The 27,627-nt window shown below is 44.3% G+C and overlaps 1 protein-coding gene and 1 pseudogene across 3 annotated transcripts; one reads left to right on the plus strand and one right to left on the minus strand.

Moving 5' to 3' along the window:
* Positions 1-2: 2 nt before the first annotated feature.
* On the minus strand, positions 3-1,544 carry LOC116539981 (annotated as a pseudogene).
* Positions 674-27,627, plus strand: ZNF606 (zinc finger protein 606). Of its 3 annotated transcripts, none has more exons than XM_032263237.1 (7): positions 674-723; positions 2,110-2,191; positions 2,739-2,795; positions 3,284-3,372; positions 16,267-16,393; positions 16,685-16,780; positions 24,332-27,627. In XM_032263237.1, exons 2-7 carry the CDS (start codon positions 2,161-2,163, stop codon positions 26,305-26,307), a joined length of 2,376 nt encoding a protein of 791 aa, XP_032119128.1. In that variant the 5' UTR covers positions 674-723; positions 2,110-2,160; the 3' UTR covers positions 26,308-27,627. The 3 variants fall into 3 exon arrangements, with proteins under 3 accessions (XP_032119128.1, XP_032119127.1, XP_032119129.1); XM_032263236.1 differs by lacking the exon at positions 674-723 and adding an exon at positions 968-1,097; XM_032263238.1 differs by lacking the exon at positions 674-723 and adding an exon at positions 1,394-1,463.

Here is a 27,627-nt window from a genome sequence, read left to right on the forward strand (position 1 = left end):
GTAGAGATGGGGGTCTCACTATGTTGCCCAGGATGGTGTCGAACTCCTGAACTCAATCGATCCTCCCGTCACAGCTTCCCAAGGCCCTGGGTTACAGGGAATGAGCCACCGCGGCCGAAGCGCTCCATACATATTGATACAGGAAAACTCACAGGATGGGTTGCTGGTAACCCATGCTCCCATAAAGCTTGGCCTCTGAAAAAAGACCTGGGAACTAGCCCTGATGTTCTCAGCCGTGAGGCTTCACAGAGATGGGTAGCTCGAATTAGGTTCCTTATCTTTTTTTTTTTTTTTTTTTTTTTAAGACGGAGTTTCACCATGTTGGTCAGGCTGGTCTTGAACTCCCGACATCAGGTGATCCGCCCGCCTTGGCCTCTAAAGAGCTTGGATTACAGGCGTGAGCCACCACGCCCGGCCCAGGTTCCTTATCTTAAAGAGAATGACAGCAGCCACTTTCTCACAATCTTGCGAACGCCGAGTGAAGAATCCCTCGAGAGCGCTGAGAACTCGCCGAGCTCCTCCCGCGAAGCCCGGGACCGCGAGTCAGAGCTGTCCTTTCACCCCGCCCACGTGGCGCGGGGCGGGGCGGGGCGGCCCAGGAGGCTGTTCTGTCGGAGGGGCTCCCTGGTGCCGGAAGTGCCGCCCGGAACTACAGCTCCCAGTAGCCCCCGCGGCCCGCCCCGGTCGACGCCGGGGAAGCCGCCGCCATTGTCCGCGGCTGAGGTGAGGCCTTCGCTCGGGCTGTGGGGCCGCCGTAGCTGCTGGGCTCGGGGGTTGGGTGAGGCGGCGCCAGGGCGGGTCCTGCGCCTGCACTTTCCGCGCCGGCCTTGCGCCCTCGTTGCCCTCGGCCCTCCCACCCCACGCCGACCTCTGGCCTCTCGCTTCCAGCCTCCAGGCGCGCTTCCTTGTCTGGCCGTACCGGCCTGGGTGAACCCTGCACGTCGGCTCCGCGCGCCTTTGTCCCCGAGGCCGCGCCTGGGCCTCCCGAGCGCACTGCTGGGCCGGACCTCGGCGCGGGACGAAAGCCAAACGCCCCAGGCGAGGCGACCCCGAGCCTGCTGCGCCGCCTTCACGGGGGACCCGCGGCTGCGAGTCAGGTGAGGCCGGGACGAGCTTCTGCAGCGTCGCGGCCGCGTCGGTCTCGCGGAGGAAATTTGGGTCGGGAGCTCTGGAAGCAGGTGATACGGCTGCGTCTGAGGCCGTTGATGGGAAGAATAACCCCGTTCATTCCCCAGCCCGCCTCCCCGCCGGTTCACACAAAGCACTGTGAAGGACGCCAGACCCGGGTTGGAAACAGCTCTGGATTCCCTTAAACATGCGGTGACGGCGGCGGTCACTGTCAAGTTGCAAATAACAGTGCGAAATGCGGTTTGCATTCTGCGTTTTCGCGCTTATTCCGGTGCTCCTGAGGCTCACTGGGTGTTCTAGTGCTTTATACACGTACCCAAGAGTCCATTAAAGAGGTTGCTGACTTGTCCAAAGATCTGGAACCTGGGGATTTAGGGGTCTGGGCGCCAGGCCCATCTCTAAGTCCTCCACACACACACAAGCTTAGGCTTAGGAAATCTCGGACGTGGATTTTGTTTTGGAGGTGGGATTAAATTTACGTAACATAATGTTCACCACTTTAACCACTTAAATGTGAAGTTCATTGGTTTTATTGTATATTAATAAAGTTGTGCAATCATCACCACTGTCTCATGCTAGAACATTTCATCGCCCCTCAAAGAAACTCTTGTTCCCATTAAGCAGTCACTCCCCATTTTATTTTTTCCCCCAGCTCTGGGCAACCACTAATGTATGAGGATTGCAAGTAGATTTTACAATAATTGTTGTCAAATTAACCCGAAAGTTCCATCTATGTTGTGACTGTCTCTTGGGAATGGCTAACAAATTTATACCTTCTTATCGGAATCATGCTTTTTTTTCCAGCTTATGCAAATTACCCTTCATTTTTCTCCAGGAATTGTGTTATTTTTTTTTACATGTAAATTTTCTTAAATTCTTGCAAGTTTTTTTGTTGCTTCTATGGATGGATTCCCTTGTTTATTCCCACTGGGTCTTCTGTGAGAATGGACCAATTTTGTCTTTTTTCACTTTTGTCATTAGGTGGGGAATTGCACTGTTCCTGGGCAGGTGTCTGGTCAGTCAGTCCTCAGGATGGCAGCCATCAACCCGTGGGCCTCCTGGGGTGAGTCCAAATCATGTTAATTCTGGGCCTCCCCTAACATTAGCTGCTACAGTCATGGGTCAGAGCTGGGGAGGGGCTGAGGACTTTTGAGGATGGAAGTGGGGTCTGTCTGTCTTGGTACAAAATTAGAAGAGATTGGTGGTAAAGGAGGAAAATTGTTGGCGTAAAAGACAGTAACTTTTATGTGTTTTATAGTCTCTCCTGAGAGTTGTCATTGGTTTTAAGAGATTTTCGGGTGGTTTATGGGGTTTCCTAAAAGACAGTGATACATATAATAAAATATTGTCTCTACTGCTCCTCTATATATTTTTACCTTTATTATTTTTTTACTTATATAGTTTTGGTAACTTCAAAACAGTGTTAAGTAATAGTGACTCACATGTGCATTTCCTGTGTGAATCCAGCTTATGTTGGATTTTTTTATGTGCCTTTGGGCTCTGTTTATGGAATTTTATAGTGCCCATTAGGGAGTCAGTTTCCTCTTGCATTTTGTTGCCTTTAATCACTAGGTTTGGTGTCACAGACCTAACCTGATTCTTCTGTGCAGGTGCTCTTACGGACCGGCCTTGGGGGATGACAGCTGTTGACCCATGGGCTTCCTGGGGTGAGTCAAGAGCCTGGTCAGCTGTGGACTGCCATGTTGTGGCCTCTCCCTGTAGTGCTCTGCCACAGCTGGGGATCAGAATGGGGACCAGGTGGGGCTTTGGGGTAGATGATCCAGATCTGTCTCTGTGAAGAGTTGGAATGAGGAGGGGTCAGAAAGTTCTAGTGAGCAATAAGATGATGGTGACATCTCAAGATGCATGAGAATTCATGTGTGGCTATTTAGGGTTCAGGCCCAGGAAGACTGGTCACACTAGACACTGCTTCTCAGAGATGGTACTTAATAGCACAGGGTGGGCAATGAGAGAGTCGTGTGTTCAGGTACTTTCATAACCTTCTCTGAGCCCTAATTCATTCATCTGTGAGGAAGTGGGTTTCTTCCCTCATTCAAGGGGGAGGGTCAGGGGCTGGTCCTTAGTCCCCGCCGGGAAGGAAGGGTGAGCTCCTGGCAGCAAGAGCTGCCTCCATGACTTTTTTCTCCTTCCCTAGCTCTGTGTCCTCAGGAGCCTGCCTGGCACGTGGAGGGGAGCCCCGAGGAGGGGAGGAGGGCCGCTGGGCTCCCAGCAGCCCAAGTGCAGGTGAGATGGGGCCTCCACTTATTCTTAAAGGGCTGTCCTTTTCTCAAAAGGATGATGTCCAGATTATCCCTGGTTATCCCAGTTGATGCGGCTTGCCAGTTTACAACAGTTAAGAGTTTGGGTAGGGAAGGAAGCAACTGGAAGTTAATGCTTCCTGAGAGCAGGTAGGGAGAATCAGGCAGTTTTTAGTGACTTAGAGCCTTGCTATCAACCAGCCTGTCCACAGTGCTGAGCTCCGACTGTCCCTGGCATATTGTGGAGGATGAGGGGTAGTCCTTTTGGTTGGCAGCCCCACTTCTCTTCCCTCTTCCCACCTTTACTCATGTCTTTAGCACCTCATTTTGGCTGATGCTGTGCAGTGAGCTCCATCCTTGCTGTGAGGGGAACAAGGACAGGTGTGAGCCTCTACCCTGAGGAGCTCCCAGACCCTTTTCCAGGGTTATTCACTCAGTTAAGGACATTTCACAGCGTACCTGGTGCCACACATGCAGTGTGGGATGTGAGAAACCTGAGATGGGTAGAGTAGGCCTGCAGGAGCTCGGTTTACCTGATACGTTGGGAGATGGGACAGAGTCTCTGTGGAGGTCAGCTTTTGCTGTGGAGGGGAAGGCTGCTTGGGAGACCTGGACCAAGAGGTGAAAAGAATGCATCAGCCAGTTGGGCACAGCCTGGTGAGTGGGAGTGGAGTCTGGTCTCCTACAGAACCACAGGGTTGGGGGGTGGCAGGCAGCACACTGTGTGACCAGTGTTTGAGACTGACTCCAGTTAGATTTTAGGCTGGAGAGGCCAGGATGAACCCAGCCAGGCTCTGAATGCCTGAATGCCTGCTGCAGAGCTTCAGAAGTCTTGGGATCAGCGGGCACCAGGGTCCCGAATGTGGCTGGCAAGATTCCCCTGATGGGTGTGGAAAGAAGAGGGCTGTGGGAAGCAGGCTGGTGTTTCAGGCTTCAGTCTGACCAGGGCCTGGGAGCTAGGAAGGAGAGGAAGATCAGAGAAATAAAGAAATCAAGGCAGGTGACTTTGTGATTATGGGGATCGGGTGGCTCCCTAGAGAAATAGGATGATGGAATCAATTTGGAAAGGTGTCATCTCCCTGCATTCCACCTGCTTAGTCTCCTCACCAGATGGAGCCACTTAAAAAAATTTTGTAATAGCTTTATTGAGACAGTATTGGCATACTATAAAGTTTATACTTTTAAAATGTATCATTCAGTGGTTTTTAGTATTCACAGAATTGTGCAACAATACCAGTATCTAAATCTAGAACATTTTCATCATCCTAAAAAAAAAATCCTGTACCTATTAGTAGTTACTTTCTGTTCCCCCTGCCAACCACTAATGTACTTTCTGTCTCTGTGGATTTGCCTAGTCTGTACACTTCATATAAATAGAATCTTAATATGGCACACCCTTTGTGTCTGGCTTTTTTCACTTAGCATAATATTTTTGTTTTTAAGAGTTATCCATACTGTGGCCTTTCATCAGTATTTCTTTTAATGATTGAGGCAGCCATTTTTAACCTCCTCTTTTCAGTTTTTTAGAGTTGTGTCTGTATTTCTAAGTGGGAGAGTTTTTTAAATTGGTTTTTCCTAGTTCATCAAAGTTACATGTACTCTGTTAGCTCCCTGCTATGAAAGATGAAGAAAAAGAGTTTCATTACCTTTTTTTAGGTCTTTTATTTGTAAGTCAAAATAATGAATCAAGGCTGGGCGCAGTGGCTCATGCCTGTAATCCCAGCACTTTGGGAGGCCAAGGCGGGTGGATCACCTGAGGTTGGAAGTTCAAGACCAGCATGACAAACATGGAGAAACCCTGTCTTTATTTAAAAAAAAAAAAAAAAGAATCAAGCAGATACTTGGATATAAAACAAGATTTAAAAATAATGTCTCGGGCCGGGCGCGGTGGCTCAAGCCTGTAATCCCAGCACTGTGGGAGGCCGAGGCGGGTGGATCACGAGGTCAAGAGATCGAGACCATCCTGGTCAACATGGTGAAACCCCGTCTCTACTAAAAATACAAAAAATTAGCTGGGCATGGTGGCATGTGCCTGTAATCCCAGCTACTCAGGAGGCTGAGGTAGGAGAATTGCCTGAACCCGGGAGGTGGAGGTTGCCGTGAGCCAAGATCGCGCCATTGCACTCCAGCCTGGGTAACAAGAGCGAAACTCCATCCCCCCAAAAAAAAAAAAAAAATGTCTCTACTTTATGCCTCTCCCCCAAATTAAAAAATGTTAATAAAGCTGCCCACAGTTTCAAATCTGATGGGTGAAGTGCATCATAAGTATGCTGTCCCCACTTGGCAGTGTTGCCATCCCTGGTCCAGGTGAGATGGGAAGCAGAAGGGCCTGAATCATACAATACAAGGTGATCGTTGCCTGGCATCACAACTTGGGCAACTATGAGGTTTGGTGCTGCTACAATGTACAGTCATTATTAAATCCTAAAACAGAATCATTAGCAGTGAAGCTAGGCTATCCTGAAAGATGGCCCCTGAATCAGACTCAGGAGTAGAAGTTAGCTTTAATAAAACACTGCGAAGATAAGCCCTGTTAACTACCATGCTACATTCTGCTGTTAATTTATGCTAGGGTTTCTGAGAATTATCAAATTTAATGCTGAGAAAATAAAACAGAATTAAAAATAACACCCTCCAATGTCTGAAGAGTTGTGATTTCTGACAACATGTTCCTGGCTGGCCCTCCACCCCACACTCACTTTGGATTTTTCCCTGTGGGAAAGTTGGACTTGACTGTTGCGTGTTTTTAACTAAATGAGATTAATCCTGTGTCCCTTTATTGTTCCCTTGAAGTTAAATATTTATTGAAATAAAGCATTTATCTGGTGAAAACATCAAATGCTGTCATCCCTCATTATCTTAATAGTCCATTCATGGAAGTATCAGTTGAATAGTTAGGTTTTAGCTACAGAAGCCCTGATCCCATTATTTCTAGGAATAGGGGAAAATAATAATTGTAGTGATAATATCCCATTCCATCCTAAAACCCCAACCAGCCTCTCCAAATATGGAAGCATTCAAATCCCTCTGTAACAGTTCGCCAAGGATATCTGCTTAACAAACATTATGCACATAAAACACCAGTAATAATCCTGCACCTATCCTTGGTCATACTTGAGGATGTGCACAGTCGAGTTGTGTTTTCCTTGGATAACACAATGAAATTCTACCTGCAATGAAATTCTACCATAGGAGCCATCTGAATTGCCCCAGGGTCCTTGAAGGGGGAGCAATTGGGCAAGATCTGTCAGCGAAGATCTGAGACCCAGCTAGGCCCCTTGGTCTTCTCTCTTTCAGACGCTCACAGGATTTAAATGTGTGGCTGGTTTGTTAGCAGATTCCATAAAGTACTTTAGAATGCCTAGATAAATGCTTATGCGTGTATACAAAGTGATATGTGCAAAAATGTTTATGAGAATTTGGGTGAAACACTTGCAAGTCATCCTAGGGTATAATTGGAAAATGCAAATTTAGCTCATAATGGTGACCTGTGGACCAGAAGGATTTGCTCCTCCCTCTAGCAGGACTCCTCTCTCTAACACCTTTAACCCTCAGTGTCAGGGAACAGTGAAACCTGTATTTCTTCTATCCTTGAAGGGTACCTTTCATCTCCACAGCTCATGAGACTAGGTGCCTGTCTTCTACAGTCTCTTCGTTATGGCCTTTTGGTTTTGCATTTTCCTTTGCAATTCTAGGCTGAAGGTGTTTACTGTGTCCCCTTACCATCCACTTATTTATTTTTATTTTTGAGACAGAGTCTCACTGCATTGCCCATACTGGAGTGCAGTGGGGTGATCTCAGGTCAATGCAGCCTCCCCATCCCATATTTAAGGGATTCTCATGCCTCAACCTCCCGAATAGCTGGGATTACAGGCGTGTACCACCACACCTGGCTAATTTTTGTATTTTTATTTTTATTTTATTTTATTTTATTTTTTAAGACGGAGTTTCACTCTTGTTACCCAGGCTGGAGTGCAATGGCGCAATCTCGGCTCACCGCAACCTCCGCCTCCCAGGTTCAGGCAATTCTCCTGCCCCAGCCTCCTGAGTCGCTGGGATTACAGGCACGCGCCACCATGCCCAGCTAATTTTTTGTATTTTTAGTAGAGACGGGGTTTCACCATGTTGACCAGGATGGTCTCGATCTCTTGACCTCGTGATCCACCCGCCTCGGCCTCCCAAAGTGCTGGGATTACAGGCTTGAGCCACCGCGCCCGGCCTCATCATTTCTTTTATGGGTATGTTTATAAGTTCCTCTTTGCCCCATTGTTTTTGCTGCTCCGGCCAAAGCTGTGTGAACATTCCTGTAGCTTCATTTTGTGTCCATGTTTATGTAGTTTTTATCTAGGCATACCCCTAGAAGCAGAGTTTTACTTGGTTTTAGGTATGTACTTTTTTTTTTTTTTTTTTTGAGACCATCTCACTCTGTAGCCAGGCTGGAGTGTAGTGGTGCAATCTCAGCCCACTGCAACCTCCGCCTCCTGGGTTCAAACGATTCTCCTGCCTCAGCCTCCCGAGTAGCTGGGACTGCAGGTACGCATCACCATGCCCAGCTAATTTTTGTTGCTTTTCTTTTGTCTTTGAGATGGAGTCTTGCTCTGTTGCCAGGCTAGAGTGCAGTGGCATGATCATGACTCACCACAACCTCTGCCTCCCAGTTCAAACGATTCTCCTGCCTCAGCCTCCTGAGTAGCTGAGACTACAGGCACACACTACCACACCCAGCTAATTTTTGTATTTTTAGTAGAGACGGGATTTCACCATGTTGGCCAGGATGGTCTCGATCTCTTGACCTCGTGATCTGCCTGCATCAGCCTCCCAAAGTGCTGGGATTACAGGTGTGAGCCACTCTGGCTAGGTATGTACTTTCATTGTTACTAGGGCTGCCACATGGCTCTCCAAGGGGGTGAAGCTACTTCTCAGTCTCCCCACTCTGGGAGAAAATACCCATTTTCCTGCATTTTTGTCAACACTTGACATTATCAGGTCTTTTAAATATTTGCTTACCTCAGGACCAGAAATGTATATTGCATTACTTTAATTTGCATCTTTTTGACTGGTAGTGAGCTAAAGTACTTTTTGATATCTTTATTGGCCATCTGTACTTCCTTCTCTCTTTGTCTCTCTTCCCCCATTCCTAGATTTCTAGAGACTGAGTTTAATGTAGGGCACATGCATTCTGGATCCTAATTCTTTGCCATATATCATTGATGTTCTCCCAGTCTATAGCTAGTCTTAACTGGTGGTGTCTTATCAGTCAGATGTTTGAATGTTGGTATGTTTTTGTCAAATGTGTCTATCTTTGTTTATGGCTAGTGTTTTTTTGTGTGTATCTTATTTTAAGAAGTCTTGTGTTATTTAAAAAGTAATAATTCCCTCTTGTCCTTTTCCTTTATGTTCTCTTTCTGGGATCTTCTGTTCAGGTGGATCTCCTGAACAAATTGCTATGTCTCCGATTTCTTTATATTCCATGTCCTTTTCTTGGTGGGGATTGGGGGGCCTGATGATCATAATCTCACCACAACAGAACTCTTCAGGGCCTCCTGAACTGATTGCTGTGTCTTCTGGTCTTTTCTTACTCTGTGAAGGTTTTTCTGTTCTCTCAGAGAGCCTCTCTTGTAGCATCCTGTCCTGTTTTATACTGAAATCACTCTGGTCTGAGAATCTGAGAATAGGAATTACAATTCTTTGAAAGTTGAATGTGGCTGTTGTCTAGATTCTCTGGCCTCTTGGCTACTTAGTTCAGTCTGTATCTGTGCATCAGGTGTTCTTCAGGTCCAGTAGTTATCTGGTTTGTGTTTCCCAGGGCAGGGCTGTGAGGCTGGAAGTCCTGCTCTGCTGCAGCTGAGTAGATCTGGTTCCTGATTGGTGCCTTCCCCCTCCCTCTGCCCTCCTGGTAAGGCATGCTCTGAGCTTCATGGGCCTGCATGGGCCAGGGTCATCAGGCCAGTTCTACTTCCAGTTTCATAGATATGGAGCTGTGAGGCCATAGACTCCCTTCCCTTCCCCTCCTTGTGGGACTGAAGAGGTCTCCACTCACCTAGGCAGCCTGATAACCTAGCATACTCTCAAGTCTGAGGCTTCTGGGACTTTTTTTCTGCAGGGCTGCTAGCAGTGCTGCTCACAAGATGGGGCACTTGCAAAGCTGTTCAAGTGTAGGCTTTCACCTGCTGTTTTCAGCCTGACTCACTCCTGCCTCTCCTAGAGTCCTCTTGCAGGAAGCACCTGGTTCACCGTGGTGCCTCCTAGTGTGGGGCTGGAATCGCCTCTACTCTAGTTGGTCAGTCTCGCCTTCATCTTCTCTGTCTCTTGGAGGAATGAGTGGAATTCCACGTGCTGATGCCCCCATTTTTTTTTTTTTAACCGGCTTTTTTTTTGTTTGGTTGGTTGGTTTTTTGAGACGGAGTTTTGCTCTTGTTACCCAGGCTGGAGTGCAATGGCGCGATCTCAGCTCACCGCAACCTCTGCTTCCTGGGTTCAGGCAATTCCCCTGCCTCAGCCTCCTGAGTAGCTGGGACTACAGGCACGCACCACCATGCCCAACTAATTTTTTGTAGTTTTAGTAGAGACGGGGTTTCACCATGTTGACCAGGATGGTCTTGATCTCTTGACCTCGTGATCCACCTGCCTTGGCCTCCCAAAGTGCTGGGATTACAGGCTTGAGCCACCGCGCCTGGCCAAACTGGCTTGTTTTTTAAACTTTAAAAAAAAAAAAACTTTCTATGTTTGTATTTAAGACGGAGTCTCACTCTGTCACCCAGGCTGGAATGCAGTAGTGCAATCTCAGCCCACCACAACCTCCACCTCCCGGGTTCAAGCGATTCTCCTTCCTCAGCCTCCCAAGTGGCTGGGACTACAGGTGCATGCCAACAAGCCCAGCTAATTTTTTGTGTGTTTTTAGTACAGACGGGGTTTCACCGTGTTAGTCAGGTTGGTCTTGATCTCCTGACCTCGTGATCCACCTGCCTCAGCCCCCCAAAGCGCTGGGATTACAGGTGTGAGCCACCGTTCCTGACCACAAACAACTTTTGATATAGGAGATTTTTGAACACCAAAGTAGAACATGAACACTATTAGTTTAGTTTTATGTATTAGTTTTTTTTTTTTTTTTTTGAGATGGAGTTTCGCTCTTGTTACCCAGGCTGGAGTGCAATGGCGCGATCTCGGCTCACCGCAACCTCCGCCTCCTGGGTTCAGGCAATTCTCCTGCCTCAGCCTCCTGAGTAGCTGGGACTACAGACACGCGCCACCATGCCAGCTGATTTTTTGTATTTTTGGTAGAGATGGGGTTTCACCATGTTGACCAGGATGGTCTCGATCTCTTGACCTCGTGATCCACCCGCCTCGGCCTCCCAAAGTGCTGGGATTACAGGCTTGAGCCACCGCGCCCGGCTATTTATGTATTAGTTTTATGTAGCTATTGCAATAGACCACCACAGACTTTATCACTTAGAACAATATGAATTTATTCTGTTGTTCTGCAGCTCAGAAGTCTAAAAGTCTGTAGGGCTGTGTTCCTTCTGGAGGCTAAAGGGACGCCTGCTTTATTGCTTTTTCCAGCTTCTAGAAGCTGCCTGCATTTCCTGGCTCCTGCACTGTCCTCTATCTGCAAAGTACATCACTCCAACCTCTGCTTGCATCACATCTCCTGTAATTCTGACTCCTGCCTCCCTCTCTCATTGATAAGGACTTTGATGATTACATTGGGCAACCTGGATAATCCAGGATAATCCCTCTAAAAATTCTTAATTATATTTGTAAAGTCCCTTTTATCATTAAAATAATAGTCACAGGTTCTAGGGATTAGGACATGGGCATCTTTTGGGGGCTGTTGTACAGCCTACTGTAAGCACTCATGTTGACAAGCTTCAGCAACTGTCAACTTCCTGCTTTCTTTTCATCTATTCCAACACAACCTTTTTTAAACTGGAGTATTTTAAAGCAAATCTCAGAATGGTATCATTTCACCTGTAAGTGTTTCTGTGTATATATTTAAGAGCTATGTACCCTTTAGGGAATAACCATAATACCTTTTTCATACTCAGCAAAATTACCAATAATTCCTCAATATTATCTGATACCCAGTTCATGTTGTTTTCTCTATGTATCCCTAAAATGTCTTTTTACAGTTGTTGGTTTGTTCAAATCAGGATTTAAAAACAGCCCACACATTGCATGTGCTTCATATGCTAAAGAAACTAGATCACTGGTTTTGTCGGTTTGCCTGATTTTTGCCTTCATGATATCATTGAATAAGTTCCTCCATCCCCTCATCTCCTGTAAACTAGTAGTTGGACTAGAGGCCTGAGTAGATTAGTTTGGTGTTTTTGGTAAGAATACTTCATACTGCATTGCATTGGTGGGCACATGGTGTCTGGTTGTCCCATTTTTAGGTATGATGGATTAGTGTGTACAGTTATTGTCCGACTGACCCCTCCATTATAAAGCTCCCTGTCTGTCTTTCACCTGCGGCTGAGCAGTCATTGATGATGGTCATTGCCACTGTCCACTGTTTTATTAGGGACTGTAGAACTGCTCTAATTGTTTCAATCCTTTTGCGATAATTAGATGTAATTCCTCTATTTTTATTTTTTACTTTTTTTAGCGACGGAGTCTTGCTGTGTCACCCAGGCTGGAATGCAGTGGTGCAGTCTCGGCTCACCATAACCTCTGCCTCCTGGATTCTAGCAATTCTCCTGCGTCAGCCTCCAAAGTAGCTGGGATTGCAGGCGCACACCGCTACACCTGGCTAATTTTTTTGTATTTTGGTAGAGATGGGGTTTCACCATGTGGCCCAGGCTGGTCTTGAACTCCTTAGCTCAGTCATTCCACCTGCCTTGGCCTCCCAAAGTACTAGGATTACAGGTGTGAGTCACCACACCCGGTGGCAGTTCCTCTATTTTTAAAGATACGGTGATTCCATTGGGGTCTTGGGAGAGGTGGGAAGTGAATTTGTGGCTCATTCCACCAGCTGGACAGCCATTAGGGTGTGGGTTTGCACGGTGTTAAGTGTAGGTGAACGTTGAAGCCATCTTAGAAGGCACCACCCCAGAGAGGTTAGGATATGTGAGATGAGCACAGAGTCAGAGGCACCCTGGGCCATTAGCATGGCTGCCTGGCTAGTTCCCCAGGTGCTGTTGCTCTGTGAAAGTGCATCAGGCGTAGGCTTTGTGTACTTCTCTGTCCATGTTACATTTATCTTTTGTGCGTACACTTCTTTTCTCATACTTTTTTTTTTTTTTAAAACACAGAGTCTCCCTCTGTCACCCAGGCTGGAGGGCAGTAGTGAGATCTTGGCTCACTGCAACCTTCACCTCCCAGGTTCAAGAGACTCTTGTGCCTCAGCCACCCAAGCAACTGGGATCACAGACGTGTGCCACGATGTCCAGCTAATTTTTGTAGAGACAGGGTTTTATCATCTTGGCCAGGTGTTCTCAAATGATCCACCCACCTTGGCCTCCCAAAGTGTTGGGATTACAGGCATGAGCCACCACTCCTGACTCCATGTTACATTTATATTAAAAAACCTTACATTACCATAAAATGAAGAAACAGTAGCCTTCAAGTATACTGGGGTCTGGGCAGTTTGTAAGAGGAAAACCAAGAAGTTGTCATTGACCATGGGAGTTGGGGAGGGTTTCATAGAGGGAGGTTGTGGCTACCACTTCTAAATGCTGCAAAGGCCAAGAAGGTAAAGGCAAAAATCAAACTTTGGGCTTGGCAATCACAAGACATTGGAGATCTTGGTGAGAGCTTGGTAAAAATACGAATCATGTAATTACTATATGTTTATTGCTCCAAAATGCTTCAATATAGATCAGCAAAAATGATTAATATCAAGAAAACATTTCCAATACCAAGGAACAGGAAAACGGATTATAAAGGCAGAGAAGGAACTGCAGTGGGATAAGAGTGGGAGACAAGGAAGGAGAGAAGATGAGGGTGTACTGTACCTTGCAGTAGGAGGTTGACTGCCAGAAGTGGGACAGGGTCACAAGAGACATCTGTACAGGGGATATGAGGCCGCAGGAGAGATGATCCTGTGCCTCTGAGGAAGTGGGATACAGAGATGAGGTTCAGCCATGGAAAAGGCTACAGTATGGCTGAGAATGGGGAGTCGTGAGCAGGAGTTGTCTTTTCAGGATATAGGATTTATTGGAGCAGAATCAGTTCTTTGTTTTAAGCCCATCATGTGAAGGTAGAGGGAGGGGTAGCAGTTGAGACAGACTAAAAATTTTATACACTAAAGATTCAGCAGGGAGGGCTGGCCCAGGTCAGAGACAGGAAACTCAGTTCATAAGCTGTGATGAGGAGGGCTACAGGTCACCCTATATTTCGGTAGAAGTGATATGACGGAGCTCTGAAGAGAAGGGGCAGAGGTCCAGAGGATGCTTGGAGCAGAACACTGCACACATGTCTGTTCAGCGGGTGTCTCAGTGTTGGTTTTTTTTTTTTTTTTTTTTTTTTTTTGAGACTGGGTTTCACTCTATTTCCTAGGCTGGAGTGCAGTGCTATGATCTTGGCTCACCGCAGCCTCCGCCTCCTGGGTTCAAGCTGTCCTCCCACTTCACCTTCCAAGTAGCTGGGACTACAGGCCTACACCACCACACCTGGCTAATTTTTGTATTTTTGGTAGAGACAAGGTTTCACCATGTTGCCCAGGCTGGTCTTGAACTCCTGAGCTTCCCCAGTCTGCCTGCTTTGGCCTCCCAAAGTGCTGGGATTATAGGTGTGAACCACCATGCCCAGCCTTCAGGGTTGATTGTGCACCTATGTTAAAGGAAGATTAAAGGCCGGGCGCAGTGGCTCACACTTGTAATCCCAGCACTTTGGGAGGCCGAGGTGGGTGGATCACGAGGTCAAGAGATCGAGACCATCCTGGTCAACATGGTGAAACCCCGTCTCTACTAAAAATACAAAACATTAGCTGGGCATGGTGGTGCGTGCCTGTAATCCCAGCTACTCAGGAGGCTGAGGCAGGAGAATTGCTTGAACCCAGGAGGCGGAGGTTGCGGTGGGCCGAGATCGCGCCATTGCACTCCAGCCTGGGTAATAAGAGTGAAACTCCGTCTCCCAAAAAAAAAAAAAAAAAAAAGGAAGATTAGAAGCCAGGTCAGCATGGGAGAGGACCATAGTGTATAGATGGGTTGTGGGGCTTGTGGCGGTCCTGCCATGCATACATTCTGTCTCCCACTCTGGGAATGCCCAGATGCCTGAAGCTCGAGTTGATCACCGCCCCCCACCTTTTTTTTTTTTTGAGATGGAGTCTTGCTCTGTTGCCCAGGCTGGACTACAATAGTGTGATCTAGGCTGACTGCAACCTCCACATCCTGGGTTCAAGCGATTTTCCTGCTTCAGCCTCCCAAGTATCTGAGATTATGGGTGTGTACCACCACACCTGGCTAATTTTTGTGTTTTTAGTAGAGATGGAGTTTCCCCATGTTGGCCAGGCCGGATCTCGAACGCCTGACCTCAGGTGATCCGCCTGCCTTGGCCTTCCAAAGCGCTGTGATTACAGGCTTGAGCTACTGCGCCTGGCCTCTTTATTTGGGGTCTTACTTTGGGGGTCTTTAAGTGGAGTCTTACTCTGTTACCCAGGCTGGAGTGCAGTGACACAATCTCAGTTGCCTGAAGCCTCCACCTTCTGGGCTCAAGCCTCCCACTTCAGCCTCTCAGGTAGCTGGGACTACAGGTGTGTACCACCACACTTGGCCTGAGTTGATTTCTTTCCTTTATTCTTTTTTTTTGAGACGGAATTTTGCTCTATTATCTAGGCTGGTGTGCAGTGGTGTGATCTCAGCTCACTGCAATCTCCGCCTCCCTGGTTCAAGGGATTCTCCTGCCTCAGCCTCCGCAGTAGCTGGGATTACAGGCACGCGTCACATACCCAGCTAATGTTTGTATTTTAAGTGGAAACGGGGCTTCACTGTGTTGGCCAGGATGTTCTCAATCTCCTGACCTTGTGATCTGCCTGCCTTGGCCTCCCAAAGTGCTAGGATTACAGGTGTGAGCCACCACGCCTGGCCTGGCGAATTGATTTCTTAAAAGGACTCGAGGGATGTGTATAAAAAAAAGAGAAAATAAAAGGACTCGAGGGTGGGTACAATGGCTCATGCCTATAATCCCAGCACTTGGGAGGTCAAGGTGGGCAGATCACTTGAGATCAGGAGTTCAAGACCAGCTTGGCCAACATGGCAAAACCCTGTCTCTACTAAAAATACAAAAATTAGCTAGGCATGATGGTGTGTGCCTGTAGTCCCAGATACTTGGGAGGCTGAGGCAGGAGAATCACTTGAACCTGGGAGATGGAGGTTGTCGTGAGCTGAAATTGTACCCACTGTACTTTAGCCTGGGTGACATAGTAAAACTCTGTCTCAAAAATAAAAATTAAAAAAAAAAAAATAAAAAGACTTCAGGGATGTATTCTTTTGAAAAATCAAATTTAGATTACCTTTCCTTTTCCTTCCTAGTTTTCCAGTGAGTTTTCTTCCTTTCATTAAAAAAAAAAAGTTTAGATTGTGTTTAATGCAAGCGCTTTTGATGGCAGCTGTAACCGATTTTCCTTGGCCTGGGCTGCTCTGGGGCATCTTGCTCACCCTTAGCTTCAGTCTTTGGGACAGAGATGAACTGGGAATGGAAACCTCCTCATCGTGGCCGGAAAGACAACCTTTTAATGTACGGGTCATCAATAGGCTATCCCAAATGTGGGGTCTTCAGTCGTTCTCAGTGAGACCTGACTCACATTAGTCAGACTGTTGAATAATCAGGACAGTTTCTCTACATCCTGTCTTCCCTCCCCAGGGCTGTCAGCCTCACTCCATCCCTATAAATATTGGAAGGGGTGGTCACAGGCTTAGAAGGAACATTTGTGTTCTTTTAGGAACCAGTGACCTTCAAGGACGTGGCTGTGGACTTCACCCAAGAAGAGTGGGGGCAGCTGGACCTTGTTCAGAGGACTCTGTACCGTGATGTGATGCTGGAGACCTATGGGCACCTGCTCTCTGTGGGTAAGGCATATGCTGCCCAAGTAAATGAAGCTGTTCCCATCGTAATGCCTTCAGCGGCTCCATGTTTAAAAGCTCATTGCAGGGCAAGTGTGGTGTCTCAGAAGAGCTGAGATGATATTGGTCCCTGAGGTTTAAGGACAAAACTCCTAATGCTTACAAAACATAAAATGGGAAGGACCTTGCATATTCTGCCCAGGTTGAGAAGTCCCGGGGAGGAATAGGCAAGGGAAGCTTTCTTTGGCTGTCCTGAAGCCTTATGACACAAGTTCCATACTTTTCCTCCATGCATAGGAAATCAGATTGCCAAGCCTGAGGTCATTTCCCTGTTGGAGCAAGGAGAAGAGCCGTGGTCAGTGGAGCAGACATGTCCTCAACGCGCTTGTCCAGGTGAGGGCAGAGCCCAGGCTAAGCAAGGAACTTCCCTCCAATCCTTCTTTGTTGAGAAATGGGATAAGGCCATGAAGAGTTACCTTCCTCAGATACATTTAGAATTCCCTGTAAGGAGTTTTCTTACTGCTGTTGATTTTGAGCAAAGAAGCATCACCATACTAATAAAGTAGCCATTTTTGTGTGCTGCAGTTTCACTCCCTCACTGCCTGCTCTCTTGATGACTCCTGTTTTCTGTAACGTCTAAGGTTACCTCTCACCCAGTTAGCTACTTAAAATGTTTCTTATTTCTTCTATTGCCAAACTTGTAACCTATAGCTGCAGATGCTTCTTTGAAAAAAAATAGTTTTTTGGAGATTTTTGGTTTTTTTGTTTGTTTGTTTTGAGACAGAGTCTTGCTTTGTCACTCAGGCTGTAGTGCACTGGTACACTATCAGCTCACTGCTACCTCTAGACTTCTTGGATTCAACCGATTCTCCCGCTTCAACCTCCCAAGTGGCTGGGATTACAGGCACCTGCCACCATGCCCAGCTAATTTTTATATTTTTAGTAGAGACAGGGTTTCACCATGTTGGCTGGACTGGTCTCAAACTCCTGACCTCAAGTGATCCACCCACCATGGCCTCCCAAAGTGCTGGGATTACAGGCATGAGCCACCATGCCCAGCTTGGACTTTTGTTCTTTCTTGCTTATATCTTCTTGGATAGATTTTAAAAATATAGGTAATGGTCAAATATCTGAAAGCTAAATGTGTAAGCTAAAAAAAAAATCTCATTTATGAAAAAAATTAGCTGGGCTTTATGGTACCTGCCTGTGGTCTCAGCTACTCAGGAGGCTGAGGTGGGAGGATTGCTTGAACCTGGGATTTTGAAGCTGTAGTGAGCTATGATCTCACCACTGTACTCAGCCTGAGTAACAAAGCAAGACCTTGTCTCAGAAAACAACAACAACAAAAAAACTCATTTATACTCCTTGCACTTACATTTCTATTTGTCCCCCAAAACGCAGATACACAGGGGCACACACACAGGTAACCACTTTTCTTCTACTATAAAATTTTGAGTTATTTTCTTGGTAGTTGCCCTGGGGATTACAATTAACTTTTTTTTTTTTTTTTTTTTTGAGACAAGATCTTGCTGTATTGCCCAGGCTGGAGTGCAGTAGCATGATCTTGACTTACTGCAACTTCTGCCTCACAGTCTTAGGCAATCCTCCCACCTCAGCTTCCTGAGTAGCTGGGACTACAGACATGCACCTTCATGCTCAGTTAATTTAAAAATTTTTTTTTTTTTTTAGAGATGAGGTCTCGTTATATTGCCCAGGCTAGTCTCAAACCCCTGCCCACAAGCAGTCCTCCTGCCTCTGCCTCTCAAAGTGCTGAGATTATAGGCATGAGCCACCATGCCTGGCCCTACAATTAATATCTTAATTTATGACAATGTAAGTTTGGATTAATACTAGTTTAATATTAATAGTATACCAAACGTTGTTTTTATATAGCTCTGTCCTTCTCCTTTTACGCTGTTATTGTCACAAATTATATCTTTATACATTGTATGTTCATGAATATAGATTTATAATTATTGCTTTATGCAGTTGTCTTTTAACAGACTGAAAAGGAACTAGAAACAAGAATTGCATTTATATTGTCTTTTTATACATATGTAGCTATCTTTATTGCTGTTCTTTACTTTGAGTTACTGTTGAATGTTCTTTCATTTCAGCCTGAGGGAGTTTAGCATTTCCATTTTGTTTTTTGAGACCAAAAAGACACTCTGTTGCCCAGGCTGGAGTGCAGTGGCATGATTATGGCTCACTGTAGTCTCAACCTTCTGGATCAAGTGATCCTCCCATCTTAACTTCCTGAGTAGATGGGACTATACGTGCATGCCACCATGCCTCACTATGTTGTCTAGGCTGGTCTTGAACTTCCTTAGCTCAAGTGATGCCCCCGCCTCCCCCTCTCAAAGTGCTGGGATTACAGGTGTGAGTCACTATGCCCAGCCAACATTTCCTATAGGCAGGTTTGCTAGCAGCAAACTGTCGTGTCTTATCTGGAAAGCTCTTGATTTCTCCTTCATTTTTGAAGGATAATTTTATGGGGTATAGAATTTTTTATTGTCATGTTTTTTGTTTTTTTCCTTTCTCTCTGGCCTGAATAGTTTCTGAGAGACAAGCTGTTAATCTTATTGAGGATCCCTTGTACGTGATGAATTTCTTCTCTCTTTCTGCTTTCAGGATTCTCTCTTTGGCTTTTAGTCTGTGAGTTTAATTATTATGTGTATGCATGTTGCCTTCTAGGTTGGAACTTCTCAAAGTTCCTATAGACATCTCATTCCTCAGCTCTTCCATTTCATCTTTTTGACTAGTATGTTTTGGGCCCTACCTGTTTGCCATCGCCTCAGGCATTGGTGATTTTAAAACATTGCCTGTAAATGTTAGAAAAGTACCTTCTCTCTAGAGGCTTTTTAACACTATGAGAATTTTCTGCCAGGCAAAACAAAGACCAGCTTTTCCAATGCAGTTTTCCAGGGAGCCACTAGGCAGTTCTAGTAAGGACTGTTCTTTGGCAATGAGGCTTTAAAAAAGCTCCAGCTTTGTTCTGTTCACTAAAGTATCAGAAGTGGAGGCTGTCGTTTTTCAAGTCTATTACTGAGCCAGAGATTGGACCAGGGTAAGTTAAAACACCACATAGCTTACTGTTCTTATTAAAATTCACTTTTCTAGAATAAATGTTTCGTGGTTCCTGCAAGGCTTTGGTTAATTTACAGAATTTTGGAAAAAATGCCTTCTGACAATTATGCCAGATTTTGTTTTGTTTTGTTTTAAGACAGCGTCTCATTCTGTCACACAGGCTGGAGTGCAGTGACGCAATCTCAGCTCACTGCAACCTCTACCTCCTGGGTTCCAGAGATTCTCCTGCCTTAGCCTTCCAAGTAACTGGGACTACAGGCATGCACCACCATACCTGGCTAATTTTTTGTATTTTTAGCGGAGACAGGGTTTCACCATGTTGGCCAGACTGGTCTCAAACTCCTGACCTCAGGTGATCTGTCTGCCTCGGCCTCCCAAAGTGCTGGGATTACAGGCATGAGCCACCGCGCCTGCCAGTTTTTGCCAGTTTCTTAGTTTCTTTTACATAGTGGTGAAATTTTAGATGTCTTTACTTTGCCATTTTCACTGACATTCTACCCCAGGTAATCACTTTTAGTAACTTCTATTAGATGCATAACATAGTTTCTTTATGCAACTACAAGCATATAGGAATTTGTAGTTATTTTTCACATTTTCAACAGTAGGATATACACATTGTCTTTTCTTGTTCCTTTTAGCAATGTGCTACAGCCTCTTCTTGAGTCCTGAAGTTGAATATCTTCTACCCACTCTAATGGAGGGGACTTTTGTGAAGAATCTTGCCAATTGTTTTCTATGCAGATTGGAAACTTTCCCCTAAGAGCTTATCAATTCCAGTAGCTTTAATTCTTATACCTGTGGTGCTGCCCATTCTTAGTTACCATCCAGAGCCCTGCAATTCCAGCACCTCTGTCCTTACACTTCTCCCATTTCACAAAGCATCTCAGCTGTCTCCTTGATCTCAGCCGATAGAACCAGTAATCTTATTTCTTCGTTCTAGATGTTTTCCCATCTTCCTGAGATGTGTTTCTGCATGTCCCATAAGCTGGAGATTGAGGAATCATCTTGATTTCCCGTTGTTTCCTCTCCAAGAAGTAATCTGTCTTCTAACTCCCAAGATTTTCTTCCTCTGAAATGTTAGTTATGTCATTCAGCTTCCATCATCACTCTCAGTCAGGGCCCTTTCTCATAAAATTCCAGCCCAAGATGATGAGGAAATTATCACTTGTTATTAGCCACCTCAGGTATTATTTCTAGATTTATGTCCCTGAAATTTTTCATTATGAGGTCCCTGTCATTAAACCTACAGTGATTCTATTAGCCATTTAACAAAACAACTGGATTCCAAGACCTTCTGTTTTTTCTACGGTTTTTCTCATTTCCTGAATAGCTCCTAGAGTTTATTCAGCAGGTGTCCTTACTTTCTTCCTTACACGTTGGTCACATCATGCATGCCTCTGCTCATGCTGAGTGACTAGTTAGTCTGTAACCAGGTGGTGCTTCAAAGTTGAGCTCCTGTTGTTTCTCTTGTGAGAACCATCCTTGAGCATTTCTGTTAGTGCTGATCTCCTCTTTTGCCCTCTCACCCATATAGCATCTATAACCCCACCATCTCAGAGTGATATTTCATGTACGTTCATCACTGGTATGTCCTCTCATCACATAGATTGTAACTTCCAGGGAGACCATACTTTCTTGCCTTATGTCTGGTTCTGGAAACTTAGTAGGCTACAAGTAGTGAGTGACTAAAATGTTGGACAAGAACTGTTCATTTGGTCTTTCATTTGTTCAGGGAATTGGTCAGCTTCCCTTTGTAAATGCTTTTACTGGAAGGATTGAAATCTATATGAAGATAATTCGGTAACTTTTAAGAGCTAAGCTTGAAATTGATAATAAATGCCAGTTCAGCAGAGCAGAACCTCTGTTATAATGGATGTGGGGGCCGAGCATGGTGGCTCGCATTTGTAATCCCAGTGCTTTGAGAGGCCAGGGTGGGAGGATTATTTGAGCCCAGGAGTTTGAGACCATCCTGGGCAGCATGGCAGGACCCTGTCACTACTAAAAATTTTTTTTAATTTTTTTCTTTTCTTTATTTTTTTTTTTTTTAAGATGGGGTTTCACCATGATGGCCAGGCTGGTCTTGAAGTCCTGACCTCAGGTGATCCACCCACCTCGGCCTCCCAAAGTGGTAGGATTACAGGCGTGAGCCACTGCGCCTGGCCAAATTTTTAAAAATTTAACCAGGCGTGGTGATGCACACCTGTAGTCCCATTACTCGGAATAGTTGGGAGCATTCCTGAGCCCAGTAATTTGAGACTACTGTGAGCTATGATGGCACTACTGCACCCCTGCCTGAGTGATGCTTTGCCTCAAAAGAATTAAACAAACAAAAAATAATGGACTTGGGTGGTAAAAAGGGGGAAATTATATACAGTAAAGAGAAAAAAAGAAATATAGAGAGAGCACAGGATCTAGTTCTAACGTTGGGACCTGCCTGGGGCTTTAGACCCTGTGGCAATCTGGATAATGATGTCCCCACAAAAATGTCTGCATCCTAATCTCTAGAATTTGTGAATAGGGCACCTTGTGTGGCAGAAGAGGCCTTCAGATGTGAATAAATTAAGGATTTTGCTGTGGGGAGATTATCCTGGATAGTCTGAGTGGATTCTAAATGTAATCGCAAGGGTCCTTTTATAAAATCATGGTGGGAGGGCCAGAGACACAGGGAGAGGATGTTATGACAGAAGCAAAGGTTGTAGTGATGAGCTTTGTGGATGAAGGAAGGAGCTGGGAGCCAAGGAATTCAGGCAGCTTCTAGAAGATGGAAAGGGCAAGGATATGGTGGATTCCTTAGAGCTTCTGGAGGAAGCACAACCCTGCCAATAACTCAGTTTTAGCCCAATGAAAGCTGTTTTGGACTTCTGATTTCCAGAACAGTAAGATCATAAATTTGTATTGTCTTAAGTCACTAAATGTGTGGTAATTTGTTACAGTAGCAGAAAGAAGCCAATATAGAACTCCTTTGGTTGGTGGAGGACTGATACTTCAGGAGTAATATTAGGCGGCTTCTGTGTTTTAAACTTGTCAGGAGTTTGGCTGGATTCTGAGTCTTATTAGCAGTCAGAAAAGTCCTGGATAGCAGCAGGGCCATTGTTCAAGTATAGATTAGCAGACTATAACTCCTGTCTCTCTTTTTTTTTTTTTTTGAGACGGAGTTTCACTCATGTTACCCAGGCTGGAGTGCAATGGCGCGATCTCGGCTCACCGCAACCTCTCCTTCCTGGTTCAGGCAATTCTCCTGCCTCAGCCTCCTGAGTAGCTGGGATTACAGGCACGCACCACCATGCCCAGCTAATTTTTTGTATTTTTAGTAGAGACGGGGTTTCACTGTGTTGACCAGGATGGTCTCAATCTCTTGACCTCGTGATCCACCCGCCTCGGCCTCCCAAAGTGCTGGGATTACAGGCTTGAGCCACCGCACCTGGCCCTGTCCCTGTTTTTTCATACTGTGCTGTATTCCTAGTCCATCTCTTATATCATTGCTCTAAAAATGATTCTGTGGTGAATAGAAGTGTAACTTCAGGGGTATGTATAAACCCTGATGATGTTTGCCCTTTGCGTTGGTGGATCTTGTGTGATTGACTAGATTCTATGACATAGGAAACAATGCAATAGCATTTGGTCATAGATAAAATCTTGGCTTGAAGCCTTGCTTGGTAATAACTCTCTTAACACCCCTCTCCCCCTTTTATTCTTTTCTTCTTTTTTTTTTTTTTTTTTTTTTTGCATTTGTCAACATAGGGGAGTAGAAGGACATTATAACACAGAAGTCAATTAGGACACTCATAATGTAAACATTACTTGCTCAAGGCCTTGTGTACTCATCTACCTACCTTTTGTTAAGATGAAAGACTTTATTCTTTTTTTTTTTAACCTTAATAACATTCACTATGTCCTTTTGTCAGGGGTCTTCAAGACCACCCCCAGGTTCACTGATTCACTATGAGGACTTAAAGGACTCAAAAGTCATTATACTCAGGATTATGGTTTATCACAGTGAAAGGATACAAAGTAACATCAGCAAAGGAAAAAGATGCATGGGGTTAGACCAGGTGCAAGCTTCCAGTAGTGCTTTCCCAGTGGAGGTACATGGGACATATTCTTCCAGCAAGGAGTTGTGACAACACGTGTGAAATGTCTGCTAGGAAATGTGCCTGAGTCTGGGAGTCCAGTGTGTTTATTGAGAGGTTACTCATACAGGCCCGTAGTGCCTGCTTTACTCACTGCAATCGCTGAAACTGCAGACCACCCAGAGGGAAAACAGGTGATCACTATCAATGACATTGTTTGCACAGATATCTAAAGAAATTGGTACAGTGTGCTTCAATAACTTGAGCATGCAAAACACTCTTACTAGTTAGAACATTCCAAGATCTTAATTCCCAGGAGTTGCCCAAGGGCCAGTCAGGAAACAGGCCACCTTTGCAAAGTTTGAGTGCATCAGACCTGCAGAGTTACTCTTTCTTGCACATTCTTATCCCTGTCTTCCTTTTCATGGAAAGTACTTTCCGCCGCCGCCGCCTCCTCCTCCTCCTCCTCCTCCTCCTCCTCCTCCTCCTTCTTCTTCTTCTTCTTTTTTTTTTTTTTTTTTTTTTTGTGCGTGCTCCTAATGAGAGGAAAGTACTTTTAAATGGTTTCATTAGTTCTCAGTACACACTTTGTATTCAGTTAACTGTTGTTCACTTTTCACTATTGTTTTCCCTATTATGATCTTTCTCTGAGTTCTAAGTCTGGACTTGAAAACAAATTTATACTTGTCTTTCTGATAATACAGACAGTAAATCTCACCATTCCCACTTTATTCTAATGTCTTTCTCTATGCTCTCATAGTTTTTTTTTTTTTCCTGCCTATTTCAGAATGGATGAGAAATCTTGAAAGTAAAGCATTGATCCCAGCACAGAGAATTTTTGAGGAAGAACAATCCCATGGCATGAAGTTGGAAAGATACATATGGGATGATCCTTGGTTCTCCAGGTTAGAAGTTTTGGGATGTAAAGACCAATTAGAAATGTATCACATGAACCAGAGTACAGCTATGAGGCAGATGGTTTTCATGCAAAAGCAAGTACTATCCCAGAGAAGCTCTGAATTCTGTGAATTTGGGGCAGAGTATAGCCAGAATTTAAACTTTGTTCCATCGCAGAGGGTTTCTCAGATAGAACATTTCTATAAGCCTGATACGCATGCTGAAAGTTGGAGATGTAATTCAGCCATAATGTATGCAGATAAGGTTACCTGTGAAAATAATGATTATGATAAAACTGCTTACCAGTCCATTCAACCTGTTTACCCTGCAAGAATACAAACTGGAGATAATATTTTCAAATGTGCTGATGCTGTTAAATCTTTCAATCATATAATACATTTTGGTGATCATAAAGGAATTCACACAGGAGAAAAACTCTACGAATATAAGGAATGCCATCAAATCTTTAACCAGAGCCCATCATTTAATGAACACCCAAGGCTTCATGTAGGAGAAAACCAGTATAATTACAAAGAATATGAGAATATATTTTATTTCTCATCCTTTATGGAACATCAGAAAATTGGTACTGTAGAGAAAGCATATAAATACAATGAATGGGAGAAAGTCTTTGGGTATGACTCATTTCTTCAACATACAAGCACTTATACTGCAGAGAAACCCTATGACTACAATGAATGTGGTACATCTTTCATTTGGAGCTCTTACCTTATTCAACATAAGAAATCTCATACTGGAGAAAAACCCTATGAATGTGATAAATGTGGAAAAGTTTTTAGGAATCGCTCAGCCCTTACTAAACATGAACGGACTCACACTGGAATAAAACCCTATGAATGTAATAAATGTGGAAAAGCCTTCAGCTGGAATTCTCATCTTATTGTACATAAGAGAATTCATACAGGAGAAAAACCGTTTGTTTGTAATGAGTGTGGGAAATCTTTCAACTGGAACTCTCATCTTATTGGACATCAGAGGACTCATACAGGGGAGAAACCTTTTGAATGTACTGAATGTGGGAAATCATTCAGCTGGAGTTCCCATCTTATTGCCCATATGAGAATGCATACTGGAGAGAAACCCTTTAAATGTGATGAATGTGAAAAAGCTTTTAGAGACTACTCAGCCCTTAGTAAACATGAAAGAACTCATTCCGGAGCAAAACCATATAAATGTACTGAATGTGGAAAATCCTTCAGCTGGAGCTCCCATCTTATTGCCCATCAGAGAACTCACACGGGAGAGAAACCCTATAATTGTCAGGAATGTGGCAAAGCATTCAGAGAACGCTCAGCCCTCACTAAACATGAGATAATTCATTCTGGAATTAAGCCCTATGAATGTAATAAATGTGGAAAATCCTGTAGCCAGATGGCTCACCTTGTTAGACATCAAAGGACTCATACTGGAGAAAAACCCTATGAATGCAATAAATGTGGAAAATCCTTCAGTCAAAGCTGTCATCTTGTTGCTCATCGGAGAATTCACACTGGTGAGAAACCCTATAAATGTAATCAATGTGAAAGATCCTTTAACTGTAGTTCTCACCTCATTGCACACCGGAGAACTCATACTGGAGAGAAACCATACAGGTGTAATGAATGTGGGAAAGCATTTAATGAGAGTTCATCCCTTATTGTACACCTAAGAAACCATACTGGAGAAAAGCCCTACAAATGTAATCATTGTGAGAAAGCATTCTGTAAGAATTCTTCCCTTATTATTCACCAGAGAATGCATAGTGGAGAGAAACGCTTTATATGCAGTGAATGTGGAAAAGCCTTTAGTGGTCACTCAGCCCTACTTCAACACCAGAGAAATCACAGTGAAGAGAAACTGAATTGAATTTATGACAGTTTTTCATTTATTGTACATTTGACAACACATTGAGGAAAACCCTATAAGTGTAATCAAGAGGGGACATTTTTCATTAAGAGTTCAGTAAGGCTTCTCCCGCATTATTTACTAGAAAATATCATCTTAGAAGAAACCCCATGAAGGAAAAGAATAGGGAAAAACTTCCAGCAGTTATATAGCCCTTATTCAAAATCAGATAATTACAATGAAGAAAACTCTAAACTCCCCTTATGGTCCACCGGTAATTCATACTTGAGGACCAGGACTGTGGGGAATGAGATATCTTTTAGCAAGAGCTCTCACCTACTTATAGATTGGTGTGAATTGCTAAGAGAAAAACGTTATGCAGAAAAAAGTTTTTGACTGGAAATATACTGTTTTGTATCAAGCTGGAGTATTGGATGGAAAACTTTACAATAACATTTTGTGCATAATTGTAGAAATACAGATTTTGTTGTGATAAGGGAAGGGTTTAGGTGCTCTTTAAGGAGTAGAATATGAAATACTAAATCTGAATGTAAGAAAAACAATAGTATTGAATGGGGTAGTCACTGTTGATTAACCTCCTTAGAGAGAATTAATGAATGAGATGACTAATGGTAGAAAAGTTATTGCCTAGGAGTGTTAGACTGAGGTTGCTGGACAGAACGTAATCCTTAGCCCAGTGTGTCAGCATCCATTGTTATCGTCACGGCATTGTTGGGCAATTAGTTTGTTATTTGTTTTAGGTAATCACTATAAATTATAATTATGAACACTACATCAATATACATAACATGAAGGAATAAAAAGGGTACAGAACTGTATATACATATTTACTGTAGCAAATCTAAAAAAATCTATATGGACAAGGACCTGAAAGATCCATGGAAAAATTTACCCAGTTAATTTGAGGTTTTAAAAAAGTTTTGCAAATACATGTAGCAGTTATGTAGCTGGGCTTTGTTTTAAATGCTTTCCAAGTGTTAACTTGTTTAATCCCCTTAACTCTATGAGATAGGTAATGTTATCCCAGTTTTACAAATGGCTAAACTGAAGCAGAGATGTTGAGGATCCTACCCAAAGGCCACAGCTAATAAGGGAGCAGAGCTGAGATTGTTTGGCTCCAGAGTTCTTGTTTTCAGCCACCATTTTGTGCTGCCTCTCCAGTGATTTTTTTTTTTTTCGAACTAGAATAGCCAGCTTATCCAGTGATTTTTCCCCCATTTTCTTCAGTGTTTCTATAGTGAAGATTTGATAATAAAAAGAAAATTATAACAATGAGAAATAAAATTACCTGGTTTCTCTGTCTTGAAGGATTTATATTAA

This window comes from Sapajus apella, unplaced genomic scaffold, assembly GCF_009761245.1.
Source record: "Sapajus apella isolate SASKATOON/1434 unplaced genomic scaffold, GSC_monkey_1.0 scaffold135, whole genome shotgun sequence".
NCBI classification, from domain to species: domain Eukaryota; kingdom Metazoa; phylum Chordata; class Mammalia; order Primates; family Cebidae; genus Sapajus; species Sapajus apella.